This window comes from Fusarium coffeatum (assembly GCF_003316985.1).
Source record: "Fusarium coffeatum strain FIESC_28 chromosome Unknown BRIP53273_contig_87, whole genome shotgun sequence".
Lineage (NCBI taxonomy): Eukaryota > Fungi > Ascomycota > Sordariomycetes > Hypocreales > Nectriaceae > Fusarium > Fusarium coffeatum.
This window is the reverse complement of record NW_022157882.1, coordinates 106,078-129,638: the sequence shown is the minus strand read 5'-3', so window position 1 is coordinate 129,638 and position 23,561 is coordinate 106,078. Positions and strand designations below refer to the sequence as shown.

General features: G+C 47.9%; 7 protein-coding genes across 7 annotated transcripts; 1 reads left to right on the top strand and 6 right to left on the bottom strand.

Moving 5' to 3' along the window:
- Positions 1–483: 483 nt before the first annotated feature.
- Positions 484–4,237, bottom strand: FIESC28_04224 (uncharacterized protein; the record flags this gene model as incomplete). Its single annotated transcript, XM_031158371.1, has 7 exons — positions 484–891; positions 945–1,663; positions 1,717–2,074; positions 2,125–3,317; positions 3,370–3,706; positions 3,758–4,029; positions 4,081–4,237. 7 exons carry the CDS (start codon positions 4,235–4,237, stop codon positions 484–486), a joined length of 3,444 nt encoding a protein of 1,147 aa, XP_031017517.1.
- Positions 4,238–5,316: 1,079 nt separating this feature from the next.
- FIESC28_04223 (uncharacterized protein) lies at positions 5,317–7,604 on the top strand (the record flags this gene model as incomplete). The annotated part of the gene is made up of 7 exons (XM_031158370.1): positions 5,317–5,343; positions 5,398–5,752; positions 5,803–6,150; positions 6,204–6,839; positions 6,898–7,021; positions 7,083–7,406; positions 7,457–7,604. 7 exons carry the CDS (start codon positions 5,317–5,319, stop codon positions 7,602–7,604), a joined length of 1,962 nt encoding a protein of 653 aa, XP_031017516.1.
- Positions 7,605–8,564: 960 nt separating this feature from the next.
- On the bottom strand, positions 8,565–9,404 carry FIESC28_04222 (uncharacterized protein; the record flags this gene model as incomplete). Its single annotated transcript, XM_031158369.1, has 2 exons — positions 8,565–9,122; positions 9,186–9,404. The coding sequence occupies 2 exons, from the start codon at positions 9,402–9,404 to the stop codon at positions 8,565–8,567; spliced, it is 777 nt and encodes a 258-aa protein (XP_031017515.1).
- A 745-nt stretch (positions 9,405–10,149) lies between these two features.
- Positions 10,150–11,338, bottom strand: FIESC28_04221 (uncharacterized protein; the record flags this gene model as incomplete). The annotated part of the gene is made up of 2 exons (XM_031158368.1): positions 10,150–10,481; positions 10,540–11,338. The coding sequence occupies 2 exons, from the start codon at positions 11,336–11,338 to the stop codon at positions 10,150–10,152; spliced, it is 1,131 nt and encodes a 376-aa protein (XP_031017514.1).
- A 3,102-nt stretch (positions 11,339–14,440) lies between these two features.
- FIESC28_04220 (uncharacterized protein) lies at positions 14,441–17,188 on the bottom strand (the record flags this gene model as incomplete). The annotated part of the gene is made up of 1 exon (XM_031158367.1): positions 14,441–17,188. One exon carries the CDS (start codon positions 17,186–17,188, stop codon positions 14,441–14,443), a length of 2,748 nt encoding a protein of 915 aa, XP_031017513.1.
- Positions 17,189–17,957: 769 nt separating this feature from the next.
- FIESC28_04219 (uncharacterized protein) lies at positions 17,958–19,937 on the bottom strand (the record flags this gene model as incomplete). The annotated part of the gene is made up of 3 exons (XM_031158366.1): positions 17,958–18,370; positions 18,423–19,754; positions 19,802–19,937. The coding sequence occupies 3 exons, from the start codon at positions 19,935–19,937 to the stop codon at positions 17,958–17,960; spliced, it is 1,881 nt and encodes a 626-aa protein (XP_031017512.1).
- A 1,477-nt stretch (positions 19,938–21,414) lies between these two features.
- Positions 21,415–22,464, bottom strand: FIESC28_04218 (uncharacterized protein; the record flags this gene model as incomplete). The annotated part of the gene is made up of 1 exon (XM_031158365.1): positions 21,415–22,464. The coding sequence occupies one exon, from the start codon at positions 22,462–22,464 to the stop codon at positions 21,415–21,417; it is 1,050 nt and encodes a 349-aa protein (XP_031017511.1).
- Positions 22,465–23,561: the final 1,097 nt, after the last annotated feature.

Below are 23,561 nucleotides of genomic sequence, written 5' to 3'. Positions count from 1 at the left end.
ACTTTATTATGGTAGCCTAAGCCTTAGATGACAGTAATTCTGTTACTCACCTGCCATGCTCTTAGCTGCTGTCAACGCACAGAACTAAAACCCTAAGACTTACAGTATCTAGCCTCTAGAAAATAAAACAATGACAGAATGCTGAAGATGAGAATGCTGGAGACGTGAATGCTGGAGATGTGAATGGTTGGGGGAGGAGGATGATCGGGGGCAGAGATCTGGTTTTCTCCCCCTTGAATGCCTTTCTGGCTCAAGCAATTTTCACAATCTAGAGAAAGTAGAGAAAACTTTGGTTTCAAGATGATTTTCCCCTGAAAGCTCAGCTGAAGTTGAATTTGGGTCAAGTCCCAATGGGAATGAAAAGTCATGGTTTGCTTTTATTGAGGACTTATCTTAAGTTGTAATTATACGAACGGTTCAAGCATATTACAAAGATCCATATTCTGATCATTCTCCAATATCTGATTGTTCTTGGCCAGATGCTTAAAATGGGGGAGGACTGTTCAAAGCAGCTCTCTTAGTGCTGTCGTACTGCAACTTGAAAACGATCCCTTGAAGAACAGCCCCTCCAGCCATCGTTCCAGTCATAACAGCCGCACCGACAGCAGAGATCTCAGGATTCTGCTTGAAGAAGAACGCAGTGAAGTACGCAATACCAGCCAAGGCATTCAACCCGGAGGTAATGAACCCCGTCGCGTTTGCGCCTTCATCGTAATCTTTCCACGAAGATCCAGCTTTAGCTTCTTCAATACCAACAGCAATGGAAAGACCGAGGTTGGCGAGAACTGTCAAGAGATCGAAGACCAATACCACCTTTTCGAAAGCTGCTTTGCTGGGGATGAAAAAGGCCACTGTGTGGTAGACTCCTCGGAAGCAGGATATTCCGCTGATCTAAAGCCTCAGTTAGCATCGGAACTGACTGTACTTTGGGAATAAATACTTACTGCATTTCGATATTCAGCGCCGGGCATATCCAACTGATCCGGTATAGCCATCAAACAACCGATCATATCAACTACAATACCGAAAATGTCGAAAAATGAGGAAGGCCCCGTTTTCAACTCATCAAGAGCTCCATCTAATCCCTGAGTAGCCATCTTGTAGAACAGCTTGATCAAGCCAACAGCAGCTGAAGTCAAGGTAATGCCAACGACGACTTCTGCACGGAAAATACTCCAATCGTTGATGATGTTTTGATCAACATCTCCACCTTCGATGAGGCTCTTCATCAGATTGCCATCCATCTTGTCAAAAGTAGGTGGTGCCTTTCCGGTGATCAGCTTCGCAAAGATAGTTGTAGGAATAGCAATAACGAGGGAAATAGCATCGAATAGGGTCAATGTATGGCCCTTCGTGATTTTCTTGTACAGCCAAGTGAAAATAGGAATGTTAATAGCGGCATTGCCCAAGTCAGAGATCTTTGCAAACAGTGTTTTGACAAGTTGGAGGATCTTTATGATGATACCCTTGACGGCTTGGATGCCAGCGATTAATAGGCTTTTGGATACCTTGATGATGTCTTGACCATCGATGGCACCGTCTTTGTGGAAAAGAGCTGTTATGTCCTGACCGACCTTGCTCATTGAGGCTTCTAATTTGTTGATCTCTGGTACGACTGAAGACTCCCAGAAAGTCGTGGCTTCGTTATCTGTTTTCTTATCGCCTGTGGTTCTGATTAGTCTCCTTATCAAGAAAAGAAGAGAATGCTCGAGTGACCTTTGTAGTCCACAGTGGTATTTGTACCAGCACCTCCATTCTTCAATCTCTCCGAAGCCCAAGTTGTTGAAGTTGAAGACTGCGCTTCTGCAACCTTTTTATCCTTGGGATCATTATCACCACCAAGCTTTTTGTCCAATTTGATGCTTTCGCCAAATTGTTCAACTGTCTTTTCAAGATCTGTGAAAAATCCATCGACCTTGGCTGAGATGTCATCCATCTTGATTGCAGCGTATCCCAGACCAGCGGTTATGGTGCTCGAGATGGTATCCTTGGTAGTCAAGATATCGTCCCAGCTGAAGATGAAGCCGATAAAGTCGACTAGTTTCTCCCATCCCACCTTGACCTTTTCCCAGATCTGAAATATCGTTAGTGCTGATACGACTATGCTGGAAACTGTTCGCTTACCCATGTGGCTGCCTCGCAGATCTTCTCGACGCAATCAAGCACGAATTCCTTGATTTCTCCCGCAATCTTACATACAAACTTCCAAATAGTACCAGCAGTTTCAATGAACCATTCCGTAACTTCCTCGAATTTCTCTTTTAACCAGAAAAACCCGTCCATTAGTGCATCACCAAAGCTATCCGACGAGGATTGAGCTTTTACCACGAGATTCGTGGTTGCCGATGTTGTCGATATCGTTGTAGATGACTGGGACTGCATATTGCCATAGGCTGCTGTAACAGTTTGAAGACAACTGTGAGCACCCTTCATTAGATCTTGATTCTGCTTGACATCGCCATCAAACAGGTCTCCACCTGATTGAGTTTTCAAACTCTGGAATTGGCCGACAGACTTGATTTCTTGGAGCTTCTGGCTTAAAAGCTTCATGGGTTTGGATGAGGCGTCGTATTCTTCTCTGGAAAGCAGTAGAGCCTCGCCGCTCTCAGACCGGGCTTGATCAATAACCAACTTTTGTGAACCAAGGCTCTCAGTCGGAATAATGAAGTCGAGACTGCCAGACTGGTCGCAATCAAGCCATGTTGGAATGGTGGTGAGAAGAGTGTTTCTTCCGTTCAGGAGGATACTGATTGAAGATGATGCTGACAAACGAAGACTTCCATTGGAAAGATTGTTTCCTTGGTTGTCTTTGGCCTTGATCGTGATGGTGTAACTTTTCAATGGCGTTGGCTCACTGGGAGATGGCTTATAAAAGGGTGTCTTTCTCCAGAGCCCAACATCAAGTGATTGTTCAATCAACATGAGATTTCCAGATCGGTCATTTGAAACAACCGCCTGTCGGACAACATTTCCAGTTTGAGCGTGAGGTGCAGTAATCACAGCTGAAAACGCGCTAGACATACCGGCGGGTAAAAGAAGAGAGGAAACCGCCGAACTCTGCACGCTGGTAGCTTTGGTGCGAATGTAACCAAGTTCATCTTTGTTGTTTCTGAACCAAATGGATACGTCGTTGTTATCTTGCGACACCTCGAGCTGTCTGATGCTCTTGAACATCGACTCGGTGAATATAAGCTTTCCGGGCTTGTCCTTCTCGGTGGCTTCAATAGTAGTCAGATATCTAATACCATCCGGGGCAGCAATCAAGAGACAGCTATGACCATTGCTGCTATTTAGAATTGATGCAATGCACCGCGCACCTATCCAACGTCAGTAGGGGAAGCAATCGTTAGCTAAGGGATGAACACATACCGTTAGGACAGCTAACATTAGTTGTAAAAGTGTACATAGCACCGTCAGTAGCATTCGGGTCTGGCCTTAAGTATCGGGCATAGATCTTTGTGATGCCCTTGACGACATAAAGAACGTAGAGCCCCTGTCCGTACACGCTAGAAGCGGGTGCAATATCCAAGATCTCGGCAGCGGGCTCTGGAGTATCAAGTTGTTGGGTAGCAAACCAGCCTTTGAACTTGGCCTGAACATGGATGTGAGATATATCTTTGCCCCAGGAACTAGTTTGGTCTAGCTCATTGTGTATGAGGAATATGTCTGGAAACTTGGTGTTTGGGTTGGTTCCAGAGATTGGGGCCTGGACCAAGTCAACAAAAATAAAGGGTACGAAAGGGAAGGGAGATCATACCATCAAGATCTTGAAGATTGCGCCGAAACGAGTGTTACCAGTGATAACCGTTAGCGCCTCACCATCAGGTCGTAGTCGCTCGGGGTTGAAAGGTCTGACCAAGTGAAGGAGCGACTTCGTATTGTCTCCAATCTCTTCGTACGCAACAGCTAGATAAAGCTTCAACTCCCACGACTGCTCAACATGGAATGTTTGAACATGAGCATTTTCAGGTAAACCGATGAGTTGGTGGACATCAAATAGCTGTGAATGACCTTGTGTATCACGACGCACTAATCTTGTAAGACAACCAATATCTTGTAGTTGAGGAGGTAGGTACTTACAGATTTGGAGACGGGGTGCTGAGATATCATTGCTTAGACAGAATACCATAGGCATACGGTTCTCATCGAGGACAGTGACATGATGGCTTCCTGAGGGGATAGGAACTGTCGACACATAGTTGGTCATGAGCTCTGAGTCGATAGTGACGGTAGCCATGTTGAGTGATCAAAGAAGAAAGGATAGAACTGTTGGCAATGCAATTTGATCTTTGAATCTTTAGTGGGCTGGCATGCGACAGATCTAGGTAGCGAGCTTCGAAGAAATATAGACATCTATGAGTTTACCATCGAGGGTAGGAGCAGTACCTCCTAGATCAACATGTTTTACGCAAAAAGTGACTATCAGTTGGCCGGTTTGGAGCATTTTCGTAAACTTGCATGCTTGCGCCCGTTGAAGGATGCCAATGTCTCAAGCCATGCACGGCACGGCACGGCAATGTCTTACGGTTCACAGACATATTTCCGATGCATGATCTGTGAGAGTCTACGGGACGGCGCGCACCCGAGCCCCGCTGGTCCAGATTAAGCATAGGCTGAGTGAAGTGGCTAAGCTGAAATGCAATCCAGCCTGGCGAAGGTGAGACTGTTGCTATAAGAAACGGAAAGGACGAAGTGAAAGAACGGACTTATGCATGAGAAACCAGCATCGCAAGGCATTCATCGCCATGGAGGTGAATCACCAAGGTTTTGGCTGAGCTGAAATGCATACCCCTCATTACTCAACACGGCTTATATACGAAGGCTGAACAAGAACAATGTCTTCTGATAAGTATATCACACTTTTCTGCGTGACATGGCCTCGTGCGATTGGCGACGGTGTATCTCCGACCAGCGCCAAACTGTGAGACATGTCGATCTATAAATCACTGCATATGCAATGTCTATGTAGGGAACAATGATAGCCAAAGACTGAACACCATCCTCAATGGTCCATCGAGTTCATGTGAGCAAGTTGTTGAGACATTGATGACTGAAATTCTCTTTTCGATTTTCTCTGCAACGTATCGAGATGCAACGCAACTGGCAAAGTTTCTATCAGAAGTCACTTTGTATTGCTACAACTTAGGACTCACCTGGATATTGATTCAAGCTCCCGGGAGGTTCTGAACTGCATATATGGAGCTATATCCGTGTTATCAGAATTCTTGGAACTTCAAAGCCTCATCTATCGAACATCTATCACCTCGTTACACATTATATTAGTCTTGAAGGCTTCTTCTTACCGCATTTGTCGAAATGGGCGACCGAATTTGGAAAATCAAGGTCATATACGCTCATCTTCATTCAGTGACTTGTACTAACTGGCCTTCTTTTCAGATCGATCCCTACGATCAAGTCATTGCTCTAACACAGCACATGATCAATGAAGGCATTAGCAATCTCTACACAAAGCTGGAACGTGGCCAAGAGGTTGAAGGAGCTGTCAAGCCCAAACCCGGAAACGTTTATGCAGACCAGAACAACTGGGCCAAGAATGTCATCTTTGGTGAGCCATGTGTCATTGTACAGCCTGACTACTCCAATGTCCGAAACGTCAGGTTTCGCATCGCTATGAAGACGGGCAAGATACAGCTTTACAGCTGGAAGATGAATGAAGAGACGGGTGAGCCCGTCATACAGAAGCTACTCATGGACATTGACGATTGGCATGTAACTATCCCAATCGATGTTGGTATGTATCAAGCTACTTTGCTGATAATTTGACATGTTACTGACCGTCAGGCTTCGTGGCATTGGACACAAAGACGAAGCGAGGCAAGGCAGTGGCCGATCGCAGTGCAGCCAAAGGTAAACCTAACCATTCCATCATGGAACTACTCCTCGACCTGAAGAGCATGGCATTGGAGAATGCAACCTGGGAGTTTGGTGATTGGGGAGAGGATGATTATCTCTATGATGCAGATGAGAACCCGACGCGACCCCCTGGGTGGAAACTTGACTCGCCTCGGGAGTTTAATCAGTTGAATCCTGACTTTCAAACTACTATGAGCTTTTGCTTGCAGAAGATCTCAAACAATCTGATGCAATCTAACTTGACTTCTATGGGCTTTGCTGTCATAGCACCGGATAGTAAGTCTATTCTCTCATACGTCGCTACAGATTGTGCTGATGCTTTCGATTAGTCAACGCCCGGGCAACGTTTGAAGTCAACAACGCCCGATACATGACCTACCCATGGACAAACCCAGACACCAACATTGGCGTTCCAGCAGGTCTCGACGGCGACAGCCGATTGAACTACCTTCTTTACCTTGAGACGGTGGGATCACACACGCCACCTCTCGACTCTCAAGCGAATGCGGTTCTGAACACACGCATGGGCAACTGGACTGAAGGCCGGAAGCCAGGAACAGACTCACACTCCAAGTTTGGCACCTTCGTGCTGTCACGAGCCAACTTTATGGAGTCTTTCTTGCTTCCAAAGCTGTCCTCAATCAACCGAATCATGTCTATGGATATATCCGAGGTCAGGTGTTGGGCAGAAGACCATTTCTTCACCTACAAATGGTCAGTCGGTGCTACCTTCAGTGTCGGACTTGGCAAGCCTGAAGATGACAAGACTGTCTATGCTTTGAACCGCATAAACTACACGATGAACAACGACTGGCAGCAAGACGCCAAGGACTTCCTCAACAATTACACTGGAGATCCAGGGAGTGGATCCCAAGTCTGGAGATACCAAGACATTGAATGGGGCAATTCTGCCAAGCACCAGTACACACACAAGGGGTCTGTTGAAGTCTGGATGAGCGGGGACAGTACGTTAAGAAACCCCTTCCAAACTAGTATATCGAAGCAAACTGACATTTGGCCCAGCCATTACTTTTACCAGAGCCTACACAACCGCTGGATCGAACACTATAGTTTATGAAGGAGGCCAATGGACCAAGTTTGAGTATAAAATAGACCCATCCGTTGTTGATCCCAATATCTACGGAAAGTAAGTGCTTACATTCACTAAATGCCTTGTTGGATACTGAAAGCTGACTGCTCTTTTCCAGGCTCATTGCCGAAACCAAGTGGGCTATCAAATTCCAGATGGCAGAAACTACCGACGGTGGTATGCAGTTTGAAATTGACGTTACCCGACCTACAACAGAGTTCAAGGGAAATTACAATGACTCCAACAGCCTGAAAGCTCTGAAGAGTAATCTCGAGAGTCGCTACAAGACTGCAGGCGATAACTTTGAGTGGTATATTAACTCCATTCGTAACTGTCTCCAAGGACAAGAGAGGTTTACACTTCCGGCCTCTGGTGTCTACTTCTTCAGTAGTCCTGTTATGAATGCACAGGGTGACCTTGTCTGTGGCCTAGAGTACAATGGGTAAGCTATTCTTTTCGAGGCCCGGCTTTTGTGTCTAATCGTTTATCTAGGAACCCAACGCTTGGGGGAACTATCAACAACGGCACTACCACTGTGCGCGACGAGATCCCAAGGGGAGACTTTGTCAATATGCCGGGTGAAGCGAAGTTTAGTGCTGGAGATAGTCAAACCAGTAAACGAGAGAAGGACGAAAAGTGATGTATGTCTTAGAGATCTAAGTTACTTTAGAAGGTTTAAGTTAGGTTATATTTTAAATAATATTGTAACTAAGTTAATATATATTTAAGGATAAAAGAAGTATACTACTACTTAAAAATAATTTAAACTAACTATTAGCTACTAGCTAAGCTAGAAATAAAACGAAAATAACCTATATTAAAAAAATTCTTTTTATTTAACTATATATTACACATTAATCAACTAGAGTTATTTTCTTTTAGCTCGTTTTCCTTCTTAAATTAAAACTAAGTTATTTTTGTTTAATACTTTTGAGGAAGTTGGTAAAGAGGATAATGTCTAGGGGAGAAGGATGATTGGAAGCAGCAGAGGAGAGAAATAATAGAAAGAAGGCAAAAGAACCGAGGGAGGGGAGAAGAAAGAACATTCAAATTTGTGCGCAGGAATATAAGGCAACTGAAGCTAGCTACCATCTGACAGTGGCAGTTTCTGAGATGCCGCCCTGTCGTGAGGGGGCGCCCCTTTTCGGATGTGGAACGAATGTATGGTGGAAGCCTCGTTCTCGAATACTGCTCATTGAACCCATTTGGTGGCTCTTCAAGTTGATATCAGTTCCAAGCAGGTCTAATTACCCCTGAGATGAACAAAAGAAACAGATCTTAGGGGAGTATCCTACGCTGACATCGATCGGTGGCCATTGTTCGTCTACTTCGGGACCACGGTTCGATATTGAATGGGCACACGCCTATCGAGTTTTGATGCTAGCTATGAAACGTCCAGCACGGGGAGGAAAGGAGTGTTGGAAAGCCGTGACCTTGGAATTTGCACAATGATCGCTGCCGTGCTACTAGACATTGTTCACTCCCCTGGGTCACCTTGCAACACGGGCATCATCTAAGAATATACTCAAGTTAGGATTTTATTAGTCCACAAGAACCTAAAACCCATCCTAAAATTAGATTATTTATTTTTCTTTTAGTCCTAAACATATACTAAAGTATCCCCACCGACGGCCCTGCTGCTATCGCTCCCATAGATTTGACTATTAGAAAAGACGCTTGATCTTCGTCTTTTCGACTTCTTCGGCTTCTCATACAGGACTTGATCAACTTCATTGTTGCTGTGCTGCGCTTCTGTCCTGCCCTTTTCGAGAAATCTCTTGGTCTTTGGTGCAAGAGAAAGATCCTGGAGCATGTTCACCTGATCGATGTGACGTCCTGACCATGTGTATGGCAGCCAAGGAAGGGCATCGTCGCCTTCGGCCAGACTATATCCCTGTCGGAAGCGCTCGAAAAGTTGCGGGTCCATATACTTGAGTGCCAAAAGGATTTGTATCTGGAAGGCAGTGTCATTGCCGGCATTGTGGATGATATTGTGACCGCCGTGGTGCCTGTCTTTATATAGCTGGATCCGCGCGTCCATGTACCGAATGCCGAGACGGTTCATGACTCGGTTGCAGGCAGGACCCTTCCCGTCGAAGGCCTCAAGAACCAAGTGGTGTTTCTGGACGTCGTAGAACCGAACGTTGGGCAGTGAGACCTAATCAAGACCGAATCGTTCTAGGGTACATATTTCCAGCTGCGGAGCCCAGGTCAGGAACACGATGTTTCTGGGGATGTTCTCGTCCTTCTCCCGCTTGGTCAGATTTCGTGGTTTCATGACCTGTGCCAGTCGCATGTTCATGATTCTTGGAATGTCCTCGGTCGAGATGTACTTCGATTTTCCGTACGCGAAGTTGTACGGCTCAGTCTCGTGCCATGGTTCGCAGTTGCGGCCGAAATGACCACGGAACTCATTGATGATGTAGTGAGACGACATCATGGTTTTGAATATATATATATATATATATATAGAAAGCACGGTCCCAGGGCGGTGTTTTTAATTTAGTAAAGTCGCGAGTGTCCAAGGTAGTCCAGCCAATTTCTGTGATTGGTCTATAGGTGTAGGTGTCACTACGGCGAGGATAATTCTGGGGGTAGGTACCCATGGCAAACCAGCAAAGATCCCCGAAATCAATCGAGACAATGATGGGATCATCACTTGGGAGTGAGTAGGAACCACTTGCCTCGTCGTATGAAGGAAGCAGGTTGGAGATTGTTTGCTCACTCGTGGAGCGAACCAAGAACCTGGGAACGTCCACTGCTCCCATCTGTGCTGGTAGCTTTCGTACAAAGGTTCGCGTTGCGCGTTCTTGGGGACATTCTTCATCAAACTAAGCTGCTCTCTCCAGGGAGGCACAGGATCCTCGGAGGGAGAGGGCGAGGCTTTTGTTCTTTCTCCCCAACAAGACGGCGAAGTTCATCTCGATCTCCGCTTGCTGCGTATTCCAGTGAATGGAGAATATCTTGCAGTTCCGTAACTACTCCCGCCTATGAGTAACAGCAGGGGTTGTAACTGTAAGAAGATTGACTTCATGACAGGATTGTGGAAAGTTGCTCATCAGCTTTCCATCTTGTCTTGTAGAGAGAACAGAGGTCGCAGAGTTCGATTACTGTTGGTATGGCAATCCTGATTTCGCTCTCTTCGAGCAAGGTTATGGAGTCTGGCATCTTGTATCTTGGCCCATCTAGGATTCACTGACGAGACGGAGGTCGGCAACAGATGCTGAGAGCTGCTCAAGGGGGTTTCCTGTTTCCTGGAGGTTCTTTTTCTCTTTTATTTTCTTTCCATTTCTTTCTTTCTGGACTATTTCGTCGTGCGTAGCCAACCTCCTTGTAAAGGCTGTAAGCCCATCCTTGAAAAAATGTGTGATAATGAGGAGCTCGATGGTCGTGCATAACCCAAGAATAGACTGTTCCACTCCGAGTCTGATACCCGGACAGTTTGTGTCTTCTGAGTTTCGGCGACATTGCTTTCGGAAATCGAGCTTGATGACTCCCAGTCCAAGTGACTCGAAGCCTGATTTCTGTTAGACGGAGGAAATCAAATACGACAATGAAATTACAACGCTCCAAACCTGTGGCAAATACTTCGGTGAAACAGGGGTGTTGCGAAGGGCTCGAGAAAGGTTTCTCTCTGAGTGGGCGTTGCATCATGATTACCACGCACTGCTTCCCTCGTTGTTTCTCGAACTGGACAAGTAATGGGTGTATCCATTGACATTCGGGCGGGAATCGGCGGCCGAGAGCTACTAGGAATAGATCCAGGTCGGCTAAAGACCGAGGCACACTGAAGTATTTTGCAATCTGCACAAGTTCGAGCTTCCCAGACGCAGATCGGAACTCTCGATCAAGAATTGTTGCCTCCGACCATGAATCTCGCTCCTGTTTGTCAACAGGGTCTAGAGCTATGCTCTGTAGCTCGTCCGGGAGTCCATTACTGGTGTCAACAGAAGGAAATTCAGATTGACCATTACTACTTTTGTGTGATTCTTGAAGGTTTGGGGAGGGACCGGACCGTGTCAGGCTACTGTCGCCAAATGCAGATGGGAGTGTCCAATACGGCTGAGTAAGAGGTGAAGGTGAATGAGAGGGGACTGAAGTCTTCTGGAGGTATGGGTCAACAAAACTGGTACATGAAGGGGAACTAACAAATGCCACATACTCGTAGTTATCCCTCAGTCTGGTGATGTTCTGGGGGTTCCCAACGTCCAAGGAAGCAGTGGTTGGTGGATTGGTAGGGGCATAGTTGACAGGGCCATTGGGTGTGTGTTGACTTTCATAAAGGCTAGGAGGGTCAATGAGATTGTGCGTTGGTGTCCCAACAAAAGATGCAGTGCGATCCACCTTGGGGTTTGACATCCAGTCTTTTTGCATCCTGGGCTCTCAGTACAAAGGTATCGCCAAAGTTCAGCCGCGGATAGGGAGATGGGGGAAGGGGGGCGAATCGGTTGAGAAGGGGTATCCCGTGGTATAGATCTCCGCGTCCGAGTGGCCATCTCGAAGGGAAAGCTGGCAAGCTCTTTGGGTAAGTGGGGTAGCGATACTGTAGAGGCGGTTTCGACGTGAGACTTCAGGGGGACACTCATTGCCGCTGCCCTCGTAGGGCAGAATGCCTCCTGGTACACTTGTCGGTCGCATGACCCGTGTCGTCTTTCGGTCGTACTTGAGATGCGGCATTCTCTACTGAGGTCAGAGCATTCTGGTTGATAGTATAGTGGACATACACTGAGCTCACGCAATCGTGGAGCCTCTTGGTCGGGAAAAGACAGACGTGCGAACGATGAAGAGCTGTCAGTCGTGTTAGTTATTGATACTTGGTGTCTGTGGGCGGCTGTCTACCTCAAAGAACAACGCATTGGCATGCTAATAGTTCGACAAATCTCGAGTGGTCGATCTCCTGGCCCTGATTCTTGTTTCCCCCGTAGCAGTGTGTTTCTGGAGAACTTGTAAGAAAAGAGGATCGAAGAGTTGGAAACAGGAACAAGTTGAAAGTGGTTGAAGACGGCGCATTGACTAGCCCATGCCTTTCTTTTCAGGCTGTCGGCCTGTGTCATCGGCGCGAGCTCCTTCCCGTCATCTACCTACCTCAGTCAGCGCGAACAGATCCAGGCAGGTACTTGCCCGACATAAAATGCGGTTTCCCCGGCACCTCCATTCCACAATCTCCATCACACTCCCACTCACATCATACACATTTTGGAACATCAACATCCTCTACTGTCGAGTACGCATAGATCTTCAGATCGCTTCACTTTCCCATTTTCATAATTCCCATCATGTCGTCCACCACTATCACAGAGCAAATGTTGAACGGCATCGCAGACACTGTTACATGAGATGAAAAGATGTCTTGCTCAACATCTCGAAGTGATTGAGCAGCGTTTCAACAATGCTGAGTCCGTCCTGAAGAAGATCGAAGACCAGAATGCGTCCATTGACAAACGCCTACTGAATCCGGAAACCCGCGTCGCAAAAGTCGAAGAAGAACTAGCTGAACATACCGCACTCTTCCAGAAAGTTCATCTTCAACTCGTAACCCTTGCAAGCAGGGCGAGTGCGAACGAAGAAACAGCCTATGCACTGTTATAGAGGTTCTTATTACCACCCGGGTTTTGAGACCAAGATCAGGAGCACAACGGAATTTTCGCAATCGATTGCATACCACGGAAGTGGCGTAGACACGATCATGACTGGGATACCGCATTACTGGCCACCCTATACAGAATGTTGTGGCATCCATAGATACTGTTCCGTCTCCTGAGCCCCATTCCCATCAGATCCTCCCCCGCCAACTGCAAAAAGAGTTCGGTTGTCTCATTCTGACCAGTGATAAGATCTTTAGGCTGAGGGCGCGCCTCGCCTGTAGTCTGTTCATTGCTTGGAGTTTCAATGAACACATTCTGGAATTGCCTGGTAATGCAATCTCTCGCAAGGTGCCCAGCCTCGTTGCACTAGACGCACTTATGTTAGCTCAGCAATGACTATTGAAGAGCTCTAAGTACTCACCCAACCACAGACTTCAGTGCCACGACGTCGTCTGGGCTGTACTCTTCGACGTTTGTTGCCGCTCTTGTGTTTGCTCCTGAGTTGTGTTAGCAAAAGTGCTGAAAATCGGGTAGGCAACAAAAGAAATGTCGTCTAAGGCTTAGGCCACTAACATAAAGTAGCTTAAGTCCTAGTCTAAGCCGTTATAAAGTGACTAAACTATTTCATCTCTTATGCTTTAGGCCGCCAATTCGCCCGATACCTTGACGAAAGAGTAATATAAACGAGTGAACATACATGTTGTATGGTAAACGTTAAGTGATGTGTATTGGTCAAGGATTTTGAGAAATTGTGATGTGTGTAAGAAGGAAAGAGATAGTTTTGCACTTGGGTATGGAAGAAGTAAGGCCAATACGCAGCCCTGGTAGGAGATGGAGAAGGATTCTGGGTTCTCCATGCTGAAATTTCTGCCGATGGTATCTGGGCTGTCATCTTTGTTGTTGTTGTCAATGGAGAGGAGTGAGTGTGAGAAAGGAGGGAATATGAAGTTAAGGGTAAGAGAGGAACCTAGTGAGAGAGAAAAAGAGGGGTATAAGGGAACAATAGGAAGAAAGATAGAAAATACGTTGCTATAGCACTTCTAGGCAGTGACTGACAGCTGGCTGGCACTGGCAAGCAGCTAGTGATCTTAATTATGACAGGAGTATCTCCTAACAAAGGGGCTAGGTCGAATAAACATGACTGAATCCAGGTTGAGGAGCAAGTCTTCTATAACGAAAGGGAAGGGGATTTCTTGAATGACCGTTGTGTTAGACTCATAAATGTCAGCCTTACATGTTGTTGGGCAGGCATCAGAAAAGATGATCTAGTTCCAGCTTCTCATGACCGTCGGTGGACCTTGTGGCATCCCTTGCTTCAGCACTGATTGAAAGTTAGTACCACCACAATTATCTTGTCTATCGGCATGCATGATACTTACGAGAACTGATGAGCTTCATGCAGGAAGTTCACTGACGGGATCGATATATAGAGAAGGCAAATTTGTAACAAGGGGACATCCGTTGTAATCCGCAATAGATATTCAGTTCTTCCCAAGTGCTTTCTCCTTGTATATATTCGTGGAGTTAAGAGAGAGTGCAAGACGAGGGTGAGCTGCCATCCGTCTCTTGATGTGTTTATAACTGTATATAACTTGATGAAAGTCGATGACGAGCGATGAAAGTTGATATGACTGTCGTGAGACAGCACTATTTATACACGTTCTTAAGATGTTTGCCATGTTGAGTCATCTACAATCAGATATTCCAATCTCAATGGCAAGAAGCAAAGCCACGCCGATTTCATATCTTCTATATTTGTTATTATATAATGCCGATGCAATCAAAAGCAAACGCCATATCAATGATTAATATACATAAAGCAACCTCTCTTTGCTCCAAGCAACCCACCACATCCCTTTTCCATCTCTTACTCCTCATAACTACTTCGCGTTTATCGTAACATGTAAGAAAGGTCTGGAAGACCTTGAAGAATATTTGCGACGATTTCGTCGTCCTTTGGAGAGTCTGTGATTGTTTGTGGTCGGGGAGGAACAGGTAGTGACATTGGTCGTGGTTTCTTAGGTGTGGAGTTGCCCTTTAGTATGTCGAGGGGTGTTGTTAATGTTTCTAGCGATTGGCTTGCCATGTTGTCCTTCTCTGGACTGACTGGTTTGTTGGAATCATCAATCAGTCCTAGACCCCAAGAGTCCCATGTGTTTACTTTGTTCGCTTCGATAGGGGAATTCGTCTGGGTGGGTGTCAGGTTTGCAGAGGCAAAACCATTCAGGGGTGAATGGGGTGTGCCCAAATCGATTGTTGTTGATCGCGTGTGGCCAGGAATTGAATCCTTCCTAGTAGATGTGAGCAGATCGATTGTCGTGGACCTGGCGTGACTTGAGGCCTTGATATTTGACAGTGGCGATTTGACATTGTTGGCGGGCCATCGGAAATTGTTGGGCGCAAACCCTGGCGATGGCACAGCCAAAGTATCCATGGAAGGTCGGCCGTTGCTTTGTGCTTTCACATCAGGCTCATCCTTGAAAGAATCAACCATAGGCGACTGTCCTGCAATCAAAGATTTGCTAGTACCATCTTTGTCGTTGGCTTCGTTGTCGTCAACAATCGCATTCATCGAAGCAAACTCGCCATTTGTTTCCACTGTAGGTGAGGAAACCATGTCTCCCCAATCATCATCATCGTCATCATCACTCCATCCTGCATTTGTTGGAGGCTGCGCTAAGGGGGATGTTGGCGCTTGTGAGATTGATACTGGTCGGTTTGTTGACAAGAGCGCGGTGGAGTGAATGGGAGACTGAGGCTCCGAGATTGTTGGGGATGCAGGGAAGGGTAGTGGTTGAGTTATAGTTGCAGGCCGGTTTGTAGGTTTAAGTGGTGTTGGCTTGATAGGTGAAGGGGGTTCTTCGGTGATTTGGGGTTTTGGGGGAGATTCCAGGGGAGGTGGCCTTGTCTTCGAAACAGGAGATGTCTTGGTAGCTTCGACAGGAGATGATTCAGCAGTTGAAGCTGGTTCAGGCTCACTGATATTCGAAGTGCGAGGTGCAGATGGAGGTGCAGCAGTAGGCGAGGGAAGCGGTGCACTGCCCCATCCAAACGTTGCCGCCGTAGGAGATGCGACTGTACCCTTGGAAGCCACCGAGGTCTGTCTCGAATGGTTCTTGCGTGCCAAAAGCTCAGAAATTGAGAACTCGGTAGACGGAGCCGCTGAATCCCAATTGAAGATCTTGGCACCCGCAGCACCACCTCGTCGACCAAGAACCACACGTCCTGTAATAGAGTCCTCTTCCATCCATCGTCTCACGATTCTTATGGATTGTTCACGAACAGTTGAATTACCCCATCCAATCCGTACGTAGTTTTCATCATCTCCCAGGTTATGTTTTCGCATCGAACCAGGCCTTGACATAAGATACCAAGCTTTTCGCTCAGAGATGCAAGTAAAGCAGTCGTCAATAATGACATCAGGGACTGGTTCTGGTGCTGGGAAGGCGATGTCGACCGATGGGAAGAGATCGCCGAGTTTGGTCATGTCAATCTCAAAGGGTTCCGAAGGTGGTTTTGGTGGTGGTATTGCTGGTTCCGCGGGTGTTTCTTTTGTGGTTGGCGTTTCCGACACACGCAGCTGTTCCTTAGTAGCTTCTGGTTCCGATTCTTGGGTACCGTTCTGGGCAGCATCTTGAGTAGGAGATTCAAAGTCCGACCACGAGTCCGATTCTGCTTGGACGCCTTCCTTAGGCAACGCCTTCGTCTCTTCTTCCGTCGTTTCCTTTTCGTCTTCCGAGGGGCTTTCAGGGGTAACCTCAGCTCTCGTCTCCGACTCTGGCTCTGGTTCGGGTTTTAATTCCACCTTGACCTCTGGTTCAAATACCTTGGGTTCGGGCTCCTCTTCTGGTTTTAAATCAACTGCCATCTCCGAATCAGGATCATTCTCCGCCTGCAAATCTTCCACGGTCTCCTCGAACCCATTGGTTCTCGGCTCAGACGTAACATCGCCAACAGACGCATTTTCCGAAACCTTGCGCATAGACGGGTCAACAGGCGAAGTACTATGGCTTCTCTTGTGAATATCATCGAACATTTCCACCAATTCAGAAACCTTATTAGAGGGTTGTCGTGAAGGAGCTGCTCTCGTCTCATGCTGTAGAGCAGGCCTTGGTGCTCCATCCGGTGAGCCCGGTCGTCCTCCATCGTCGCTCGGCAAAGGACTGACGCTCCTGTTAGAAGGAGCCGGTTCATGTTGTTGCCATATATCTGCCGCATTCTCCTTAAGTGAGCGCAGAGATGGCGACCTCGTCGCAACCCTCCCCATGATCGGCCGTAGTCCATCACTAAGACTAATCGCAGAATCTCCATTATCCTCCTTCTTCGAACGTGCTATGTCAAGCATTGACGGTCGTCGACCCCATGGATCCGGCGAAGGCGACGGTAACCTTGAACCAGAAGGACTACCCCCTATAGGCCGCAAGCCAGGACTTCTTCCCCAGCGCGGACTACCATCTTTACCCGCCTCAGCCCAACCGCCCCAAGCATCATCGTCTTCGTTCCATGGTGTAAGAGCAGGAGAAGCGCGTTGCGAGCTAACCGAGTGGTCCGTAGTGAAATGCGCAGTCGGCGGCGGCGCGGGAAGATCTATCGTCGGGGGTGCATCGTTGGTCCAAGGAGAACCCCATGGATCCTCCATGCTGGGCGAGCGCACATGTCGCGCTGCCAATAACGGGAATAGATGTTGAGGGAATTAGAATGAGCGAGGAATATTATTGTGATCGGTTTATCATTGCGCGTGGTAGGAGGAATGTATTAGGATAGCTCGAGAGCTTAAATCGAGGCGCAACAGGCGAGGTGCGTAATCGTCACAGGCAGAAGTATAGTTCAGCGATTGAGCGCCACCAATCGGTTGTAGAATGAGACAAGTTGGTTCGTGGCTTGGTTAGATGCGTCGTCAAGCTTAGCAGTATGCCGAACTAATTGATAAGGTGTTAATGTTTTGAATGTGAAGCATGGGAGGTTCCAGAAACACGTCTCCTTCTATTCGTGGAGCCCTGGATGGAAATAAATCTTCAGGGGCGCGTTCCCCCAGGTCGGTCTTTAACACGCTGTAGACTAGGTAATTTGGACCCGCCCACTCCGTCATCGCGGGACTTGTAAAATGACATTCATCCGCCCTCTATTTAAGCCTCAAAATAGCCAGCCAGTCACGATGGTATTTTACCAGTTTGCATTAATATCTATAAATTGGCTGTTATTCTCTTCAAGAAAAGCATGAGGGTATTTACTCCGAGTCTGTCCCATAGTATGTCAGATACCATGACTTTCCCCATTGCACGCCAAATGGTACATCAACCTCCTTTTCCTTCTCAATGAATATCATGAAGCAATCCCATGCAGAACCGTACACTCCGACGCTAATATTCACCCAAAAAATAATCATGCTGTTGAGTCTCTTCCAATATTCATGAGGTAATCTCATGTCCACTCTTCAACGCCCACTCTTTGGAGCGTCCTTTGCCTGTTTTCTCTGCCACCAGCTCGACTGTGTTCTTTACCTCAGCACGAGACACATCGTCCCGAAATTGGTGGTAAAGGAAGTCAATGATTCCAACCTTGGAAAGAGCTTTGTTGTCCAAAATAGCTCTCTTCACGTCATCTAAAAGCTCGGACTTGACAAGCTTAGTAGATGCACCACTAATACCGCTTGCGCCTGTCAATGCAGCAAATGCATTCGAGGGTGTAGGCGGGGGAGGCATCTTCGTTGTGGTTTCGGATGCCTGAGTCGTCTTGGCGGGTCGGCCCACCGTCTTCTTGATTTCTGGCTCCCAGTATTCCGTTGAGAATGGATCAATACCCCAGGTTTGCTGAAGGCCATCTGAAATAGGTCAGTTTCCGGTTCCATATCCTCAAGAGCAATTCAGACTTACCGTGCATAAACTCCATCCTGTGTTCGTGGATAACTTGGTTTGCTGCACCATTCCCATCATCAAAACAGATCCCAGTACTGTTTGGCTCCAAAGTGTTGGCAAAGATTCGTCGAGAAAGCCCAGCATCTTCTGAATCATCAAGAAATTCGTCCATGTCGTCCTCGTCGTCCATTTCCTCTTCATCGTCATCGACGTCAAGATCCTCGCCTTCTTCTTCCTCCTGCCATTCAGCTTCCGAATCATAGTCGTAGTCGAGTGGCAGTCGTCTTCCTGTAGGGTGGCGAGCCAACTGGCTCATGTTGAGTTTTCCAAGAGCAAATGGCTTGAAAGTGTTTGTTCCGTAGTAAGGAGGGCGCACGTCTTGTGAGAATGAAATGACCTTCATAGGTACCTTGGAAAGCTTTTGGCGCGTGTCCCGCATGATCTTAGCAACATGCTCGGGGCCTGCGTTTTCCGCCTTCTCTGTCTCCCTGAAAACCTGCTCCATAATGTGCCTAACTGGATGATGGAGCATACCCCGAGGGGAAGATTTGCTAGGTAAAGCGAATAGGCGGACCGGGTCAAAGCGAGAAGCTTTCAATTCCTCCTCTCTTTGTCCACCGATACATTCGTCCAGTATCTTCGACTTGGCCTCTCGTGTTTCAGTGTCCATCTGGGGTCCAACATGTGCAACTCGCGTATGGTCCTTGATGAAGAATGGCTGGAAGAGCTTCTCATACTCGGTTTTCGAAGACTTGAGGGAATCTTTGGCGGGGCTTGGTTTCCCAGGAGTGCTGCTCTTAGGTTGAATAGTGTCGGCAGCCTTCTTAGGAGTGCTTGGAACCTTGAAGAAAGCGCCTAGAGTTGGTTGCTGACGAGCCTTCTTCTCTTTCTCTTCCTCCTTTCGCCGTTTTTCTTCGTCCTTTCGCTTCTTCTCTTCGTCCAGCTGTCGTTTCTTTTCTTCACGTTCCTTAGCCTTGGCTGCCTTTTCTGCGTCTGCCTTGGCTTTTTCCACTTGTCGAATAGCAGCCTTCTTTTCACGTTCTTCCCGAGCTTTCTCCTTCTCTGCCTTGAGCCGGGCAGCCTCTTTTTCTTTTTCAGCCTTTTCCTTTTCTTTCTCGGCCTTGATCCGGGCTGCTTCTTGGTCCTTCTCGGCCTTCTCAGCTGGTGTCAACTTCTTTCGTTTTGCTAGGGTTGTCGTTGATTTGGATGCCGAGGCGATTGTGGTCTGTGTTGCCTGCTTTTTAGCCGGAGTTTGAGGTGAAGGAGATGCACGTGGTGGTGTAGCGGTGCCGGGGTCGCTAAGTTCCGATGAAGCTGGTGATGCAGCTCTGCCTCCATTTGTAGGGGCTGCTGTTAATTAGTATTTATTCATTTTCAGTCATTGCGTCTCAACTCACTCTCTTCTCCATTGATCTGATCAAAGACCGGGGGTGGTAGTTTCACATCTTCGGAAATTTCCATTTCATCGTGACTTCTCTTCCGGCCAGTAGCCTCAGATTCCTGAATGTTCGGTGAAAGTTCGAAGAGCGGCATTGTGCATGTGTTAAAGAGCTAAAGAGCTCAACTACGTATCGCCAGAGGCGTAGTCAAAGGTATTAATCGGTATGCGGTTCGTATCAGTTTTGGTGTAGGTGTAGGTGCTTGTTGAGGATCGTGAGGAGACGGAAAATCATGAGATGAGGTGTCGATGAAAAGAATTAGGAATAGATGCACGAATGATCATTTGACAGAAAATCCCTTCCCCGCCTTCAAGCCTGCGAGTGTTGCCTAGGATGTGAACGAGGAAAGTGCTTCTTTTGGTAGGTGCAAAGTGTTTGCAGTGGCATAAAGTGACGAGGTTCCAGGCAAGCACGCCTAACAGGAGGTTAAAGTGGGAAGTCGCGAATGAGCACGCGTCAATCGCGCATTCAGTTAAAGTGAACGCGGGTTTCGCGTTTCCCCAAGCAGTTGGCACGAGAACTGATGGGGAGACAGGGAAGTAGCGGCTAAGCCTCGGGTGGCACCAACTTTTCAAGGGTCTGTGGCTGGTGCCCCTCATCGCAGTAAAAAATAGAAGGGACCCAGGTGGGTAACAGAAGAATTGTCCTCCAAGGTTTAGGCGTCTATAATAAAGTAACCTAACTACTGGTTTAAGCTAGCATAAGATGATCAAATTATTTCGTCTCTTATGTTTCTAGGGGCCAATCCTTCTGACACCCTGAGGGGACCCCCAATCCCATGACCCGCCCTTGATGCTAGTGCCTGGCACTTTGACGATCTTCATGTCATGCTATTTGTTCATTTGCCATTGCGACATCATTGACAAACATGGGAATCCCCAGTGATATCATAAGGGGCGGACCTTGTAACAGCAACCGAGAGCAATCGATTGGCGCACTGGAGGGGGCCCTGACCTGAAATAACACAGCCTGCAGACATCCCAGCTGGAGTAACGTCACTTATGGCACGTATAGTGAAGCTTTTTTTAACGGATGGTATACGAGAGGGAACCGATGATCGATGGATCCATTGAAAACTTTACTGCAATACTACACTGTTGAAGTTTATCGAAAGGCAATCAGGCAGTTCACAAAGGCAATAGGACAAAGTCATTGATTGATCTTGAAGCCCCTTGTTCTCAGCAGAGATCAAGGGGTGGTATCTCATTAAGCATACTTTTATCTTGGATCCTGGCTACAGAGGCAGAGGTATCTTTTTGAAACATTATATCCGTCAACGACAGTGGAGTCCCCGCTCCAATTGCACACTTCCATCCAAGGGTGACCGATAATAGCGAGAGATTGAAAAAGGAAATTTCGTCGGGTATGTGATGAAGACCCTGAAAACGATAGGTGGTGGTGGAAATCAAACGGTAATAAAACAATGCTGGAACGCCGACCAATGCAAGCCACCTCATGGTGCGAAGTGTGCTGTAACGAATGATGGATAAAGGAAAGCTCCCATGGCAAATCATGTTATAATATAGTGATTCGTGGCCATTGGTGGGAGTGTGTGTCGCGTGAAATCATGTTTAATCAGGGTTGGCAATGAAAAGGCGGCCGGAGCTAAGGGTTGACGTTCGCTCGTCAACGCTTCCTCGTCTTTTCAGCTCATCGGCTGTCTTGACACTCTTCTCTCGTGTAAGCGCCGAGTGCATGAGCGAGTTAGAAGCCAGTCTGGGAGCGTTGCTCAGCTCCCCCACGTTATCGGCGCGCTCTCCACTGCTGCCACTCGCCATGCTGCGAGCCTTGCCGCTGGCGGCGTCGTCGGCAACGTCTTCAGGTGTAGCTTCCACCAAGCTGCCGGTGCGCTCCGGTGTGTCTCCAGGACTCCACCTTCGGCTGTGCTGGCTGCCCATGCCTCCGGAGGAACGATAGGCAAGGTTTCGGCGGCTGCTGGTTGTGCTGCTTCGTCCGCTGCTCCCCGTTCTACGGTGATGAGGGCGGTTTCCGCTGGGCACGTTCTCATCCTCACTGCTTTCAGCCTCAACTTCGGTGGCGCTCAGCCGCATCGGCACACCGCCGACACCGACGTGGTTCTCGCCCGGAGCGTAGCCAACCACAGGAGTCTTTCCATGATGTCTAATCTTGGGGATCTTGGCGGCCACCTTATTTGTGGTACTGAGGCCGGTACTGGTTCTGCCACCAGCGCCACCCGATGCACTGCGAGTGCCACCAACTACCTCGAGGGTTGCTCGCATTTTTGCAGCACGTTGTTGGGCTAGTAGTCGAGGGTCCTCGTATTGTGAGCGGTCACACCATACGGTGCCCTTTTGCTTGCGCAGCAGAGCGACATAGCTGGAGGGCTGATTGCTGGTTCCGCCGGAACGGCTGGATGTAGAGCGACGAAGCTCAGATTGTGAGGAAGAGCGGTAGGCGGCAGGGGGAGGAATGCTCGAAGCAGTGCTGAAAGTATTCACAGAAGGCGAGCGCCGGCTCTGAGAGAAATTGGGGCCCGGTTGGGCGAGGTGAGAAGTCTGGAATTGCATGGGATAGGCGTGAGAAGAAGATGTTCGTGTTCGTGAGTGTCCGTAACCAACGGTTTGGTCGATGGGCCCTCTCATGGCCTGTGGTTCCAACATGGCCAAAGGCGACGTCGAGGGGGGGACGTCGAGAGTTTTATGTATTTGCTGATCGCGGGTAGTGGCGTCTGTCCGAGAGTAGGGAGAGAGTAGACCCCGTCGGGCGCGGCTGGGCGGGTTATAGTTGAATGAGAGGGAGCCGAAAAAAGTGAGACTGAGCTGAGTAGCGCGCCAGAAGAGCGGGGCCCTAGACGGAGGATGGAGGGTGACGAAAGCAGTGAATGGATGATTATGCTCGCGTATCGTGAATGAGAAGAGTACTGTATTATACCAAGTGAGGATAGAGATTTGGTGTTTTTGTTATTGTATGTAGGTAGGTATGGTATGTGGTGAAGAGAAGAGCAGGGCGGGTTTGGAAAATGGATGGTGGGCAGAGGCGCCGACATCCTAAAGAAGGATTTCGATCGCAGTGCAGCAACCCGCAGAAGCGACCCGACAGCAACAGCCAGAGCAGCAACAGCGGGCAGCCAAGCAGTCCAACGTTGCATGGGGCCAGCCTATGGAGGGGAACGGAGGGCACCTTGTTGAAGTGGGTTTAGTGGTTAGTGGGTTTCTAGAGCTAGTGGTGGTCGCCTGCAGGTGGATCACCGCTAGCAGGCGGACACTTTCCATGGAGTGGAACTAAACAGGACAGGACCAGGACGGCCAAGCCAGGCCCCAAGGAGTGCGAAGTGAGACTCGGCGGCTGTCCTGTCCAGTCCTTGAGGGCATGTACCTTCTATGATGTCGAGGTGTAGATCGTTAAGTTCTTGGCCTCCGAGACCAGCGGTCTTGGCCATCTTGCAAAGGGACATTGCCTTCTGGATTGGGACTTGACATTAATTAATTGGGGGTTCACTTCATTAGGTTTGACTACAAAGGATCTGTGATCTGTCTGAATGTCTTTGAATGCAGTAATAAGCGGAGCGTGTAAGATACAGTAAGTTCATCTGTAGATGAAGTCAAGGTGGAACATTCATGGGGCGTTATCTCGGCCGAGGGACAACAAAGTGAGGTGAGGTAGGTTCTGTGCTTTGCTTTACTGCTTCACACTTGTTACATCCGTTTCGATACCGAGGACTCCCTTTGTTATGGATGTCATGTTCATTATGCTGATT